Source organism: Cylas formicarius, unplaced genomic scaffold (assembly GCF_029955315.1).
Source record: "Cylas formicarius isolate icCylForm1 unplaced genomic scaffold, icCylForm1.1 PGA_scaffold_5__7_contigs__length_24384050, whole genome shotgun sequence".
NCBI classification, from domain to species: Eukaryota; Metazoa; Arthropoda; class Insecta; order Coleoptera; family Brentidae; genus Cylas; species Cylas formicarius.
Window position 1 is genome coordinate 4584249 of NW_026844341.1, and position 15818 is coordinate 4600066.

The 15818-nt window shown below is 33.9% G+C and overlaps 1 protein-coding gene across 1 annotated transcript; it reads left to right on the forward strand.

The window, feature by feature from the left end:
- The first annotated feature begins 3816 nt into the window (after positions 1–3816).
- Positions 3817–15017, forward strand: LOC132702360 (juvenile hormone esterase-like). The gene is made up of 8 exons (XM_060670944.1): positions 3817–3870; positions 4013–4147; positions 6091–6279; positions 8333–8872; positions 10078–10225; positions 11042–11217; positions 12726–12855; positions 14858–15017. Exons 1-8 carry the CDS (start codon positions 3832–3834, stop codon positions 14935–14937), a joined length of 1437 nt encoding a protein of 478 aa, XP_060526927.1. The 5' UTR covers positions 3817–3831; the 3' UTR covers positions 14938–15017.
- Positions 15018–15818: the final 801 nt, after the last annotated feature.

Consider the following 15818-nt stretch of genomic DNA (forward strand, 5'->3'; position numbering starts at 1 on the left):
TTGGTTTATGGAATTGCGGACGATCACTAACCAGGCTATCTCAAAATATGGTTGGAAAAAAGTTCAAACTTTTATCAATATAATATACGTTCCAATCAATGTTTCTATGGCAGAAACAACAAATTTACAGAAAATTCTATTTTACGATGGTGTTTGTAATTTTAATGAGCTGCCGGATAATATTAAAGGCGCGCCTTGCCCAAGAGTGTTCAAGAAGAGATTTACGGGGTATTTGCGAAGTGAATAGTTTTGTTTATGCAAATTTTACTTGCTTATGTAAATAGCCATGTGCCAAATAAATAAATAAATAAATAATAAATCTGCAAGAAGTCAAAGAGTATATCACATTTTTTGGTTGTAGTTTTAATATTGTTCCATTTCAGATATTGATCCCGGCCCGTTTTAAAGACATTTATCAACTTTTGCGTCATATTCCAAATTATGTTTACTGCCATCTGTAACGTACTTGTCCAAAATAATCATCTAGAACGTTTAATTTTTCGTGATACGTTTTTCAAATGATTCATGCGTTTAGTCATCGACTTGAAACACCTTGCTGCTGGATGAGGAGGAAACCCACATTTTTTTGGAGATAATGATAACAGTTATCGGACAAAACAATAGATTAAAATTAAATTGTTGTACAGCGGTGCAGACATCAGACACTTCTGATAATTTTAAAAAATTCTTTTTATTTAATGCGACGTTTAGATTGGTGGAATTGCAATATTCCTGTGTAGAGATTACTATTATTTTGAAATTAAGGACTATAATACTTGACGCGAAAATGACTAAACAATTTTGTATAGTTTCGGAACAATGTATGCTACAATTAAATCGTCAAGTAATAATTTTTCCATATTATAGTTCTACATATTTTTCATTTGTTTATATATATATATATATATATATATATATATATATATATATATATATATATATATATATATATATATATATATATATATATATATATATATATATATATATATATATATATATATATATATATATATATATATATAAACTGTTAATCATTGGGATCACCCCAACTTCGATGGATCGCCGTAAAGGGAGCAATAAAAGATGTTGAAGCTCAAAGTAAAGTGGCAATTTATTGTAATATCTAGCTTTCGCCCATGGATACAGGCTTCATCAGGACACTAAGACATATAGAGAACAAAAAAACACTTCATCAGAGTTAACAATCTAACCAAAAAATAGTGAAAAAACTTACACAACACGCCTCTTTCAACCTCTACATATAGAGAGATGACATTGGTATATAAAATAAAGTGTTTCGCCCGTTCTAACTATCAACATAACACTCGATGGATGAAATTTATGGAAAAAATTTACAATTGTAAAAAATATTAACATCCACCAACAACGTTACAAAACAATCCCACTAACATAAAACGTTAAGGTCAATAAAATATCCGGATTGATAAAATATTAAAAGATGAAAAAAACAGCCGATTTGTTACAAATGACACTCCGTATTGTCGAGAAGGAAAACTAAATGTGCGGGAACTTATTAACAATTCGCAATAACCTAAAAAAGCCACAACCAAAAAACCAGTCAAAGATACCAACTGTACAGCCAACCATAACATATGTAAAACACCGAACAAGGGAGGGAATTTCAAACAGAATTCTTTCAAATATGCACCCATTGTACACTATTTATATAACTATGTTTACATTATTGAAGTTAACCTTTAGGGTAATTAGAAACAATCCTTTAGGAACGGGGAGAAAGAAACAAAGAAAGGAGCTGTTTTTAAACATTAATAGCAACAAATTTAGCAACCCACTACAACCTGACCGTATCAAAAAACTCTGGTAGCTTATGCTTCGCAGTACGACTCTGATTAAGAAGATAGGTGTAGATGCTACTAAGACCCTCAACATCCTTCTTTCTGTTGAGGCTATTACTACAACAGTTAATATAACACATCTCTAAAAACTTACGTTTGAAGAGGTTCTTTTCACTCTTTAATACTACCGCTTCATCGTACATGACACTATGTCCGGTATCATTGACATGAGCACTTAAACTAGTAATATTTGGTTTTAACTTACAATCACTTTTATGATTATATATATATATATATATATATATATATATATATATATATATATATATATATATATATATATATATATATATATATATATATATATATATATATATATATATATATATATATATATATATATATATATATATATATATATATATATATATATATATATATATATATATATATATATATGTATAATGGTCTAACAACAATAAAATTAGCATAAACTTCACAAAAACTGTATAAGAAATGCTATATAATAATAATAATAATAATAATCCACCATCCAAAATCCTCAACAAGCAGAGTGTACCTGCCAAGAAGAATGGCAGGCAGAGGAGTATTAAACCTCCAACTATTTCATCCGAACCTGCTAAGAAAACTCACTACTTACCTCACAGACAGCGCCGATAGACTACACACATCCACCTGCCGCATAAACGAAGGTGCCTCTCCACTCAACCTCGCTGCCCGCCGACGACCTGAAACAAAAATATCGATTAAAGATATGGAAAAAGAATGGAAAAGCAAAGCTCTACATGGCAGGGATGATAAGGCACTAAATGATGCTGAAGGCAACAAACAACTGTCCAAATTATATCTTACCCAAAAATGCCAGAAACTGAAGGTTTCTTGAGCTCTATACAGGACAAGTAGTTCCCACGTGAAATTACAGAAAATAAGTATTAAAACAAGCGGTGCCAAACGAAAACTGTAGAATGTGTGGAAGCTGTCCTGAAACGATTCAGCATTTAATATCAGCGTGTAGTTATCTAGCGCTAAAAGATTACCTTAAGCGGCATAATCAGGTTGCAGGGAAAACTCGCAAAAGCAAAAGCAAAAGAAAGAGGGGTTTCTGGTTGATGTGAGCATCTCATTGGACAAAAATATAGCTAAGGCATATACCAACTTGCAAAAGTATCTATAATTCCAATCATAATCTCTGCAAACGGAATTGTGGAAAAGAACATGCCCAAGTGTTTACCACTTTTGGGCATAGAAAACCACAAGAAAATTACCACGCTAGTGTAGAAGGCGATAATACTGCAACATAGTCTGAATGGTGATGGTGCATGGAGGAGTCGTTGACGAGTAAAGTCCTGATGGTGAAAAAGAACCCAACAAAAGTTGTGAGAAGACAAAAAAATAATAATATTAATAGTGATTTATTTAGGACAGGCTTTTGTAATTCCACCAAATGAACGTTCATTATAGCTTAAACAGAGTTACGACACACTTAACTAAACTCTACTTCAAATAGCGTTCATAATCTTAAATAGAAGAATTGCTAGTAAAAACTCAACAAGGTGTGTTTGTCGACACGTAATAATTAGTGTCTAGTAATAGCCACTAACACTAGCTGGCGGGAAGGTCTCAATACGGACACCGTTACTAATAAGACCTTTTCTTTCTCTAGAACAAACTGTTTAATTTAATTATATAATAAAATATAAATAATTGATATTTAATAATTTACAGACATTTTTTGGTATGAAATTGTTATTTATAACAGAAAATATTGAGTATGAAAGGAAAGTTGGCATTTTCAACTTTTTTTTGTTTTACTTTTCACGAAAAAATGACAAAACTGCCTTCGTTTCCAAGTTTGGACCACAAGCACATTTACTAGACCAACAATTCGTACTAGAAATGTTCATTGATGAGATTTCATCTTATCAGCAACCTTATGCAATATATAAAAATAAAATTTTGTAGTGGTATCCTTCAATGTGCGACAACAAACATGCATAGACTACTGAGTGTTGTATTTGTTTCAGTCGCCGTAAGTCACATAAGTTAATTAAATTTTACTTTGTCTAATACTAATAACGTTAATTGATTCTTTGATTGTGAACGAATCTTTTATTGTTGCCTTGACTGTAAAAACCGTAACTATGATTTAATTATTTGAAAAATTAAATTAGCTAGCACAAGATTTAATCGTCGATCTTCCCGATGGGACAATTCGAGGATCCGAGATTACCTACCAGAACAAGAGTTATTACGGCTATAGAGGAATTCCTTTTGCAACTCCTCCTCTGGGAAAACTAAGATTCCAGGTATCTATAGGCGTATATAGAACATTTCTCGCCTTGCCTTATAATTTCTGGAAATTATCATAAATTATCGTAAACATAAACAGTCAATTAAGCCCATTCCAGTTTTATACAGCTATCAATTAAATGATATAATCAATTAAATGTACAAATATTTGAAAGCGAAACAAGGGCCGCCACATTAACAAAAACAAACGGATTGAATGCCATTTGTTACTCAAATATCCAATAAATTATTTTGCGGATGACTTTTAGATATGGTTTAAGCATTTGGCTGCAAAATTATGTATTCGTGGTAGAGTTATAAATCTGTTTTTCAAACCTTTTGATTGCTTGTGAATCACTCTGTCGTGTAACATGTGAAGTATAACTGATATCAGTAATAAAGAAGAATTATATATGATATAACTCGACCAAAATGATCTTCGAAATTAATCTACTACACACAATTCAAGTCTCACACTCAAACTCCCTAATGATGTGGGGTTGAAGGTTGATTTTTAATATATCCCTTGAATTTTTACCTGAAACACTGAGATTAGTAAATTTCGTTTAACAACCCATAGAAATATTTTATTAATGATTGAAATAATCATGGCCTACTACGGCATAAAGATATTTTCTCTAATATTTCGGAATAACTTGTAATACATCCCTGGAAAGGTAAAAAGGGATCACAAGAATTTGTTTTTTTTTTCAAGATATCGTATATTTCTCTGAGGCATCGTACCGAAAAAAATCGATATTTGGTGCCAGTCCCTATTCGGTTTTCGAAAAACATTATCGACTAAGACTACATTGCTTAACGTGTTACAGAACTTGATATGGGAGTCTAGAAAGAAGTGAGCCAAGCGGTTGTTTTTAAAAGATTTGTTTGTGTTGATCAGCTTCCAATGAGTCTCATGAGTTTTATAAACGAATAGAGGAGTTATCCTAGGTTATATTTTAGAACCATTTTCATTAATGATTTATATCTCTATATATTTATTTTATACCCCTTTTATTGGTGTAATATACAATACAATTAATCTGATGAAGGTTTAAATCGAAATTTTACAAGAGACGAATAATTTAGAAAAAAAAACAAACGAAACTAAAAAAACTACTTTCAAGTCCATTGACGTTCGGCAGAAAAAAAATGGGTTGATCGATATATCAACAAGATCCCATTTTTTTTGTTTCTTCTATAAGCTTTAGTGCTAAAAATATATTTAGATAACAGTGTGACATGCAACAAATAAAAAGCAAACTTTCAAAGTCTGTATATTGAAAATATACCGTTCAAATGGAAAGTGATATCATTAAGATTATTAAAATATTTGTGGGTAATAAATACATATTGAATGTTTTTTCTTAATTGTTTGCGCTACCATAAGTGTACAATTTTGATTTCCTTACTTTGTTATAATACGTGCGTATTTTGTAGTGGATACTTTCACTGTGATGTATTGTAATTTTTTAAAATATTTATAATTCTGAAATATTGTGATAATTTCTTGGATTAGTCTGTCTGCACTAACCAAATAACAAATCAGAACTTCCTTCTCTTCTATAGCAAGGACGGTAGCTACAGATTTGCTACAAATTTAGGTCTGACAGTCTATAAATGTCAGCCAACTAGCATAAGAAAGCTCTTTCACATAAAATATTTGACAATAAGTGTAAGATAGTTTGACATCTTTCTCGATTTTACTATAACTCTTTGTAGTAGTTTCGTATTTTACTTTTTTTATGATTCTTTTCAATTTCTAAAACTTCAGGAATCAGTTTGCTAAGATTATCCTTATACGGATTGTCTGTAATATAGATTCGATAACAGTATTTTCCTATTTAGGGTATTTAGATATTAGGTAAATAATGTTTGTAGGAATGTGGGTGGCTCGTCACTAGCTTGTTCATCCTACTTGTAAGGAGAGAATGAGAGTCAAACCTTTCTCTATTCTCAGGGCCCGGTACCGCCTAAACCGTGGGACGGCATCTTGGAGGCAAACGAAACACAGAGCTGTTGCATATCCATGTCGCCAAATGACCAGATGAGTGAAGATTGTTTATATCTCAATGTGTACACGCCTGCAAGAAAGGCGAGTACAAATGGTTCCGTATGGATGTCGTACAGGGTATCTCATTGTTGTGATGCTACATCATCATTCTGTACCTGCTTCTATCGGTTTAGGAGATAATATCTTAATACTAGTTCGCTGGAGACTAACGACTTTTGCCACAGAGCCCAGAAAATCATGGCGACAAGCTAATCCAATTAAATCGACAAATTTGTAAGCATTAGGTACACATAACATGGTATTCATGAAAATTTGACAATATTCCTTGCATTTTAAAAAACAAATGTTTCACCATTGTTTAAAAAGGAAGGAGAAAACAATGGATGAAGATAATTCCAATAAAATTCTGATATCACTTTTTATAATAGATAATAAATAGATTGCCAACAATTTCATTGGAATATCTTTATCCATTGCGTCAATTTGTTGGTCAATTGTTCATTTTTCAAAATTCTTTTAATTATCTGTTAATAGGTAATTCTTTTAAAAAAATGCTTTTTGCCAGTTATGTGTAAGACCGACAAATCAGCCAATACATCGTAGAAATTGCTACTCTAATAAAGTCAATATACTGGCAAAATGTGATCAAACTTTCGGATGTCACAATAGAAAATATGAAAAGATATTTGTGAATCGCTTAAAGGTAAATAAACTGCAAATTAAAGTAAATTTATAAAAATAGTACAAATAAAATCTCTTCATTTTTTAAAAAATCTGATAATTTGTAAACAAACTGGAATAAAAATATCCTTTATTAGACCGCATGAAACGACAATAGACTGAGTTTAAATTATCCAAAGTAAAGCTATTTGTAGTCGAGCGTTGTTAACTGGTGATGAAGACATAAGGGTATAGGTGTTCCAAGAGCTTGAAAAACACTCTTTCCCTTCTTCTTAAATGTGCCATGTCAGAAAGTCAATTCTACGTTTACGATCACGCAAATTGTTCTGAAGTTATACACAAAATACTTAATACAGAATTAAATTATAAAAAATTGTAATATTCTTCGTTGTCTGAGGAACTGCCAAAATCCCTGCTTTTTCTCTTAATGACAGGCTTCAAAAAAATCGGAATTCTCATGTGCTCCTGGCAATGTTAACAATCCTTTTTTTAGCAGTCTCTCTTTTCAATGTAGACGATTACTATTTTCCTCTTTTTTTTCTGAAGGCACCTGCGTTCCATGAAAGCCTAGCCTATATTTATGTCTTGCCAATTTTTTATAAACAAGTGTCATCAAAGATTTTTTCTGCTCTCTTCAGATATGCTTTATAATTCTCAAGTTTACGGTATATGGTTTAAATCCATTAGAATCTTGTTTAACGTAGATATTTGTTTGAGCATTCCTTCGAAACACGCTTTTGGGTTCATCGTAAATGATTTTAATTGACTTTTCAAAGAAAAGCTGCTAACATTTCGCCAATCATCCTGTTGGAAACAGTTTCAATTAAGCTCCGAAGAAGCCAACAGGATGAAGGGCGAACCGTTAGTAAGTTTGACTGAACATCAACCGACGTAGGAAGAATCCAAAGGTTTTGTAAATAGTATTAGAGTAGCCTGTGAAAGTTTCTTTGAAAAATCAGTAAAACTCATTGATGAAGACGCCAGAAGTGTGATTCGAAGGAATGCTCAAATATCTACTCTAAACAAGATTCCGATGGACGTTCTCTGGAGAAACCGGATGCCATATACTTGAGAAGTACAAATCATTCCTGAAGAGAGCAGAAAAAAATCTTTGATAAGACGGAATTCAGAAGTTTTGTAAATAGGATTTTTTCTGATCTTGTTACTAGCCTTCCATTAGTGGTCAAAAGTTAAAACAAAATCTATTTTATTAGGATTTATCCGCACCTATGGTCGATTCCGAAATTCAGAAAACTTCCCCGTTTATTAAAGAAACTTGCCTACTTCAAAACACAGTATCCATTTCTCACACCCTTCTCAAGGAGCCAGCGTCACTAGAAGTAGACTTAGCACATAGTATAGTTCATAGCAACTGCTGATTACGCTAACTGGGTTGACCAAACTCACTGTGTTGAATCTAGTTTCCACCACAGATACCACTTGAAGAATCTTCTCTGAATTCTCTTCAATTTTGACACGATTAGACTTGCCTTTAACTCTTTCCTAGATCATCGAGAAATTGCCAGTAATGTTATGGATATACGGAGGTGGTTTCACCATCGGATGCACATCTGACGTTACGACTGGGCCATTTTCTCTCCTAGACGAGGACGTAATAATCGTCTACGCCAACTATAGGTTGGGATTGTACGGTTTCCTATCCACCCAAGACGACGTCGTTTTGGGCAACGCTGGGCTGAAAGACCAATTGCTGGCGATGAAATGGACCAAGAATAATATCGCACTTTTTGGTGGCGATCCGGAAAAAATAACCTTATTTGGTGAAAGCGCAGGTGGTATATCAGTGGGAGCGCACATTGTAAACACTAAGTCGGCGGGATTGTACAGAGCAGCGATTTGTCAGAGCGGCTGTTCGCTGACTTATTTGGACATTACGAACCAAAACGATTCGCGGAAAGCAGCGTACGACTACGCCAAATATTTGGATCCGACGATTTCTGATAAAAACTCGACCACTGAAATTCGGGATTTTTTACAAAGTCTCCCGGCGGATGTGCTGACTCCGGCATTCGCAGCAAATACTCGTGTAAGTATAAAAAAAGTCATACTACTTATTATTCAAGAAGAATCTAGAGTTTGTTAACGTAGTTTTCCTTAATGATTTGAATGAATAAATTATTACACCTTTCCTACCCGATTCCTTGCTAGAAGGTTTGCCCTTTCGTTTTCAGCTTCTTAACATGGATAGCGCCTCTTGCCAGCCACTCAAACTTCAAAAGAGAAGGCACTTTTCGCAGCTTGAGTGCTACTAATAAACCAGTCGTTGCAAGGCTTCTTCTACTTTTCCGCTATATACTCGATAATTTGTACATCTCTCATACCATGCTCAGGGTGCCCTTCTCTCCATGGCGAAAAAGTGTGGCAGCATGTTTTATTCCACAAAAATCTTTTATAAACCGGACTGATGAATCTAGTACATGCCATTTCTAAGCATATGTGAGGAAATAGGAGGAAGTCCACTAAATTTCAAGGTGTCGAATTCAATTGAAATTGGAATTCCATTGATTCGTTGAGTTGTTTGTTCTCTTCGTCCAGAACAACATAATAAATTTCTTCTACACAGTTTTTAAATTGGTGACGTTCGTGCATTCCTTGGGCACATTAAATGATTCTGTAGTTAGTTCGTTGTTAATTTGCACCCCTCAGTATAAACTATGTCAATTTCTTGAAACCTCTCCAAAAGAAGATCGATCGTGCTTAGTATTATTAAAAGCTTTGGGATAATCTACGCTCTTGGTTGTAACAGTTTTGTAGAACTTCCTGGAAACTATAGATTCTCTTGTAACCCAGACGCTTGATAAAACCGAACTGAGTCTCTAAGCAAAGAGAAAGGATGACCCGCAAAACTTTTTCTAGGAGTACTGTTTTGTGGAAATATACCTTAACCATTCGAATGGAATAGAATATTTTCAAGACTATACGCGGTGTCTGCGTACTGCTTTCACGTAACGCATCTAGAATGAGTCCACCATTATCTTCCCTAAGCGAAAAAGTTGGTGGAACGCAATTCTTACAGCTTCTTAGACACTCATTGCACCTTTACCCACTGTTAAACTTCATTCTCCAGAAAGTAAGGTAAACGTATTTGCCTTTGTTCGTTGTATCTTCTTCACGACCACGTAGTACATAGTATTTCATGCAAATCATTATAAAGAACAATAATTTTGTCTGTTGTATTTCTTAGATAAAACAAATATTTTGTGGTAACCAAAATAATGTTTTTTATTGTAGACAGGTATAGCCATTGAAGTTGAACACGAAGATGCTTACGTCACAAGCCTCAGTTTTTCCCTACTAGAGTCTGGAAATTTTAATCAAGTTCCTCTAATAATTGGAACCACATCAGCAGAATCACTTAACACCTTTGCTGTGCAGGGCGGTGAGTTACAAATCTTGATTTACTGGAAACTTTCATAGCAACTCCACACGTCCGGAAATCCACATTTTTAACGACGAGAGAGGTGAATGGGCTAGACCCGGCCCGGTATACATTCCAAGAACTCACCATCGCTATCCGACTAGTCAGTCAAAAAGAAAAACCGTGCATCGCGGAACTATAAATAATCAACTGATATAAATCCAATTTAAATAAATTATTGGCAGTGTGTATAGTGGAATAGTAGTGTGTAAATAGTTAGAAACTTTGTTTGCAAGAAATAAATCTTCAGTTCTATATAGGTTTAAGCGCAGTAACGTAAGATTACAGTGTGCCCGCTGCAGCTTTAAATAAATATCGAATAAGAACAAACAATTGAAAAATATTTGCAATTATAAATAGTGCTTAAGTATTATTTATTTTATATTTTATGTTTATTTGATTTGGAGTAATTAAACAACACCTTAACTATTAAAAATATTTGATTTTATGCAACATTTATGACAGCAATTGTTCATAATTGTATTAAATAAGCGAGATATAGTCAGTCCCGTTCAGATTCTCCTTCACGAATTTCATATTTATACCAATTTAGAAAGCAAACCAAATTTCAAACAAACATTAACTTTGAATTATTGAAAAGTATGCCCATTTTAATTAGACCCTATTAATTTATTTATTAATTTTGTTTCACATTTTATTTTTGTATGCATTTTTGATTTTGACTGGAGAATTACAATAATCAAAATCTCGATGGTTTTTGTTATTAATTGAAGCACTTTATAAACTTTCTTATTTCTTATATATGGAATTTTTTAGGAGTGCCAGCAGTTAAGGCAGAGGCAGCAAAGTTTGATTCGGATTTGACCGCCATAATACCTTCCGATCTGCTACTATTGGTTGGCACTAACGCGACCGACGTTGGGTCCATAATTAAAGACGCATATGTGGGTCCAAACGGATCGTTTAGTGAAAATTTGGCTGCCGTTGTAGAAGTAAGTTATGATTATTAGAGTTATCTATGTGTAAGGAATTTTAAGGAGTGCCGGACCTGGATTTAGTTGATTTCAAATTGGAATAAAGTTCCAATTTATTAAACTCTCAACATTATTTCATCAATATGAGTTAATTAAAATCTCATCTTTACTGAAAAATGGTTGTCTGCATCATATTTTTCTTGTAATTTCCAAATTTATGAACAAATGTCAGGAACAGCTATGGGTTCTTTGAGTAGGAAGTCCTTGATGATACTTTTGTTATTTGACATCATGGCCAAGAGTCACGCAGTATAATAATCTCCCATTGTTAGATATTCTTATTAATAGAAAATGAAACCTAACATTCAGTTTACAGAAAACCTACGCAAACAAACAGATATCTTAATGCATTGTTTAATCACCCTTCTCTTGCGTCCAAACCTTAAAACCATCTCAACCCAGATGCGATGCGTTATTTACCCGCATTAATAGAGGATGATGGCTCCTAAAAAACTACTAAATTCAGAGTACTGAATATAAAAAGGGGGAATAAAATAGTTTCTAAATATTACATATATTTCATTACCATCATTGCCATTAAATTCATTCGTTTGCAAATGCTGCATTTTCGCCATTGGTGGTGTTGGTATGTTTAGAGCCTAGCAAACGCAGTGATGATTGTTATTTTTATTCTTGTAATGTTCAAGGATTCAACCGAAAAAATAAGAAACGAATTGTGTATCTGATTACACCATATTTCGGAGAGCTAGAAGTGGGTAACTAGAGCGAATTAAATAGGGGGATAGGGGGGTTATATAAATTTTTATAGCAGTTTGTTAAAGCCCTGGACAAAAATGGACAGTGTTTCAACTATTTGTGCGAACAGTTTCCCGCCATATCTGATGCCAAGATAAAAGAACATTATGCAAAGGCAAGGATTTTCAAAAGATAATTAGCAATTTAAAGAAGTAAGTTTCTTGGGTTGTAATATAAATTTGAAAACGTAGTTCCTGTTTTCACACTTGAACTAATTTCCTGAAAATGTTGGAGTAGTTAGTGAATAACAGGGAGAGAGGTTTCATCAGGACATTAAGGAAATGAAACACACAGTCGAATGTTCGGACAACTCAGCTTTCTTTCAAAAAGACGAACATTTCACTCACCAAAGTCTGAGTAAAGTTTTTTTGGAAATCAGCCTACCAAAATTACATAATAACAGTTTTCAAAATAAATAAATCTGTCAAAAAGTTTAATTTTGTAGACCTATGTAATTACAAGTGTGGAATTTTCAAAATTATAATTACAAATTTACGGTACAAATTCGTATCGTGTACATCCATAAAAAATCCCAAATAGGAGAATGGGCGTTAAATATTTTAAAAATTAATCAAAATTTGACAAGATATTGGCGATTACAATTTAACTATTGAAAATGCTAAACGAAATGAATTAAAAATGTATTCTTTGAAAGATTAATTATAACACCCCTCAAAACAGCGGAGCATAGCATCAAAGTCTGCTTTCAGATAACCAGCGACTTGATGTTCGTCAAGTCAACATTGAAGCAAGTGGAACTTCAGTCAAATGTTACCCCCGTATATCTTTATCAATTTTCCTTCGCGGGATTCTTGAGCAACCTTCTGCCAGTTATCGAAGGTACCTATATTTAGTCGATATTTGCAGAGGTTGAGGTAATTAAAATTTGCTTCCGGTGCTGGCAGAGCGGGTCACGTGGAAGATACCCTATACCTTTTTAACGAGATTCCGTGGCTCACTGATCGAGAAATCCTGATCAGCAAGCAGATGGTTAGACTATGGACTAACTTTGCCAAAACTTTGTAAGTGATATTACCGAGGTTATAGTAGCAACTGCTAGCGCATTTCTTTAACAAAGTTAGCTTCATCATCCGATGATATAAACTTAACTCTCTAAACTAAGATATCTACAGTCTACGTATCCATTCCATCCAATTACATTCTCTCTCAGAATAATAATTGGATTGTTTGCCCTACAGACTTCGGTTTCGCAATCATTACATTACATCAATTACACTAATTACATTAATTTGTTATAAATTCATCAAGGAAAGGAAATTGCATATTGTTTCCTCTTTCATAAGTAAAAAAACGGCGAATACAACGTCAACGTAAGAGTCGGAGATATACAATTGCCCTTCGCTATTTCTGAAGAATTTCTCAGTTAATGTTATTGTCTCCACTATTTCCCCAAAATATTTTCAAGTACTTTCAAGTGCAGACAGTCCCTGGTAAGCTTACTATACAGAAAGAATATTCAGGGTGTGTTATTTAGAAAACACAATATACCGTGTTTCTAGAACACCCATACAAAATTCTATTTCTCTCATATACAGAGGGTGCCTTTTAAACTCAGCAAGCACCTTCGTTGATACGTTGGCCAGATACTTCCAATAGGCCATCCATTCTAAACCATCTGGTATATGTTGACCGAAAAATAAAACTAGAATTCTTGCACGTATTCCATTTTTCCACAAAGAAACTTCCATAGACTACTGTAATACTATTTACAAATCTTCTGGATTCCTCCTGCATCGGTTGTTGATGAATCGAACTTTCTGAAGTTTCTACAATCATTATGTTTTCTTCCTCAGAGCAAAACTGAAACTGGCTCGCATTCTACTTTGTACCTGCTGATAAATAATCTTCCAAAGAACACGAGTCTGAAAGCCACTCCAAACTTGCCACTGTTGTCCTTCTTTACATTCAAAGCATCACTGACCACATATCAAGAGTTCTTAAGAAGTACAGCCTCAAAACCAGATTTACCACTTGTCCTGAAATCTGTCAACATCTTCGATCCATCAAAAGCAAAATTCCGTTTGAGATAAAAGGATTCCCTGGATAGGCGGCAAAGAACACATTGGAAAGACTGAACGAAGAATATCAACAAGGCTCAAAGAACATGAAAGAGCCTTAACACTACGACAAATATACCCATCAGCAGTTGCCGAACACAATCACGAAACTGGACATCAAATTTCATTCGATAAAATTAAAATTCTTGCATGTAATCAATTCTTCTACCAATAAAAAATCCGATAATCTATAGGAACCTATAAGCAACCAAACCCCTCAAACATAACATTTAAGCTGTGATGAACCCAACAGGTTGATTGGCGAAACATCAGCAAATTCGATTCAACAACAATCTATGCTGGAGGAATCCAGAACTTTTTTTAAATATTGTAATATTCGTGTTAAGTACATTTGAAATACTGCAGCAGTGAGAAATCGAACTGTTGGGCCACATGCTTTAGCCAACAATTATAATATAGGAACTAATGTCTCTAATAGATAAGTTTCAGAGCATAGAGACTCTCAAGTGCGGTAATATAGCATTGAACCAAGATAAAGGACAAAGGATGATGCTCGGTTAGCAGAACTAGGGTCCAGAACCTTATCTTAACTGTGGTGTAATTGCGATTGTTCTGTCTCATGTCTGTTTTTTACCATGGTTCCACTATTCGCATATTACTTGTTAAACCTCGTTTCTGATGGAATTATTATATGTGTTTGTATCGGTGGTTTGTTAACTGAGTATTATACAATTATATAGTTAAACACCCCTTCATTGTTAATTGTTCACAAACTCTTGAATATATCGCGTTGGTAATTTCAGGAACCCCACACCCGACGCAACTGATCCTCTGTTCAACCTCACGTGGCCGCAAGCTTCACCGACCAGTATCCAGTATTTAGACTTGGATGATGAGATCGCGGTGAAGCCAAACAGAAAGGCAAAGCAAATGGCCATGTGGAACGACGTTTATTACAAGTACGGCCAGCAACCATTTATTGGATTCTGAAATTTTATAGATATTAAATAAATTGCATATGTTAACTTGATTACATCAGTTACCACCGCCTTTCGGGAATTCCTGACTAAAACACTCACTAAACTAAGCTGACGTAACCCTTCTTCCTTAATATTTTTTTTCTTCTTCCTCCTTCATCGGTTGTTGATAAATTAAACTTACTGAAACTATTTTAGTTAAGCTAGCAGGATGAAAGGCGAAACATCAGCAAGTTTGATTTGTCAACAACCGACGTAGTAGGAGTTCTTCTTCCTTGGTTCGCTAGGTTTTTGATAATGACAATCGATTTATAGGCTACAGAACGTTCAAAATTTAAGAACCAATAACATGGTTTTAAAAACTGCAGCAGTACGTTTTTCATAGAACAAATAAGGAGGAACAAAACATTTTTTATTTTGGAAAGGATATTCCATGTATCATATCTGATTCTAAGATTAGATCAAACTTTACTGTCAACAAATGAAAAAAAAAATGAATAAAACATAGGAGATTTACTCAGCTTGCACTTGTCCTCAAAAGCTTCCTGTTTGATATAAGAAAGTGAGAGTTGAAATTTTGAGCGGAATTCTCATTAATTTCTGTTCTGTACATCGCTTTACAGGAGCAGCCTCTTAAAACCAAAATGCTTATAGCAACAAATACTGAAAAAGCATTCAAGCTATGAGATACATTGCACAGAAACGGCTTACAAAAAAGTTATGACGGTTTTTCAATTTGTGTCGTTGTAGGAGAGGCTCCACAATTATAGCCAGTAGTATAAACGCA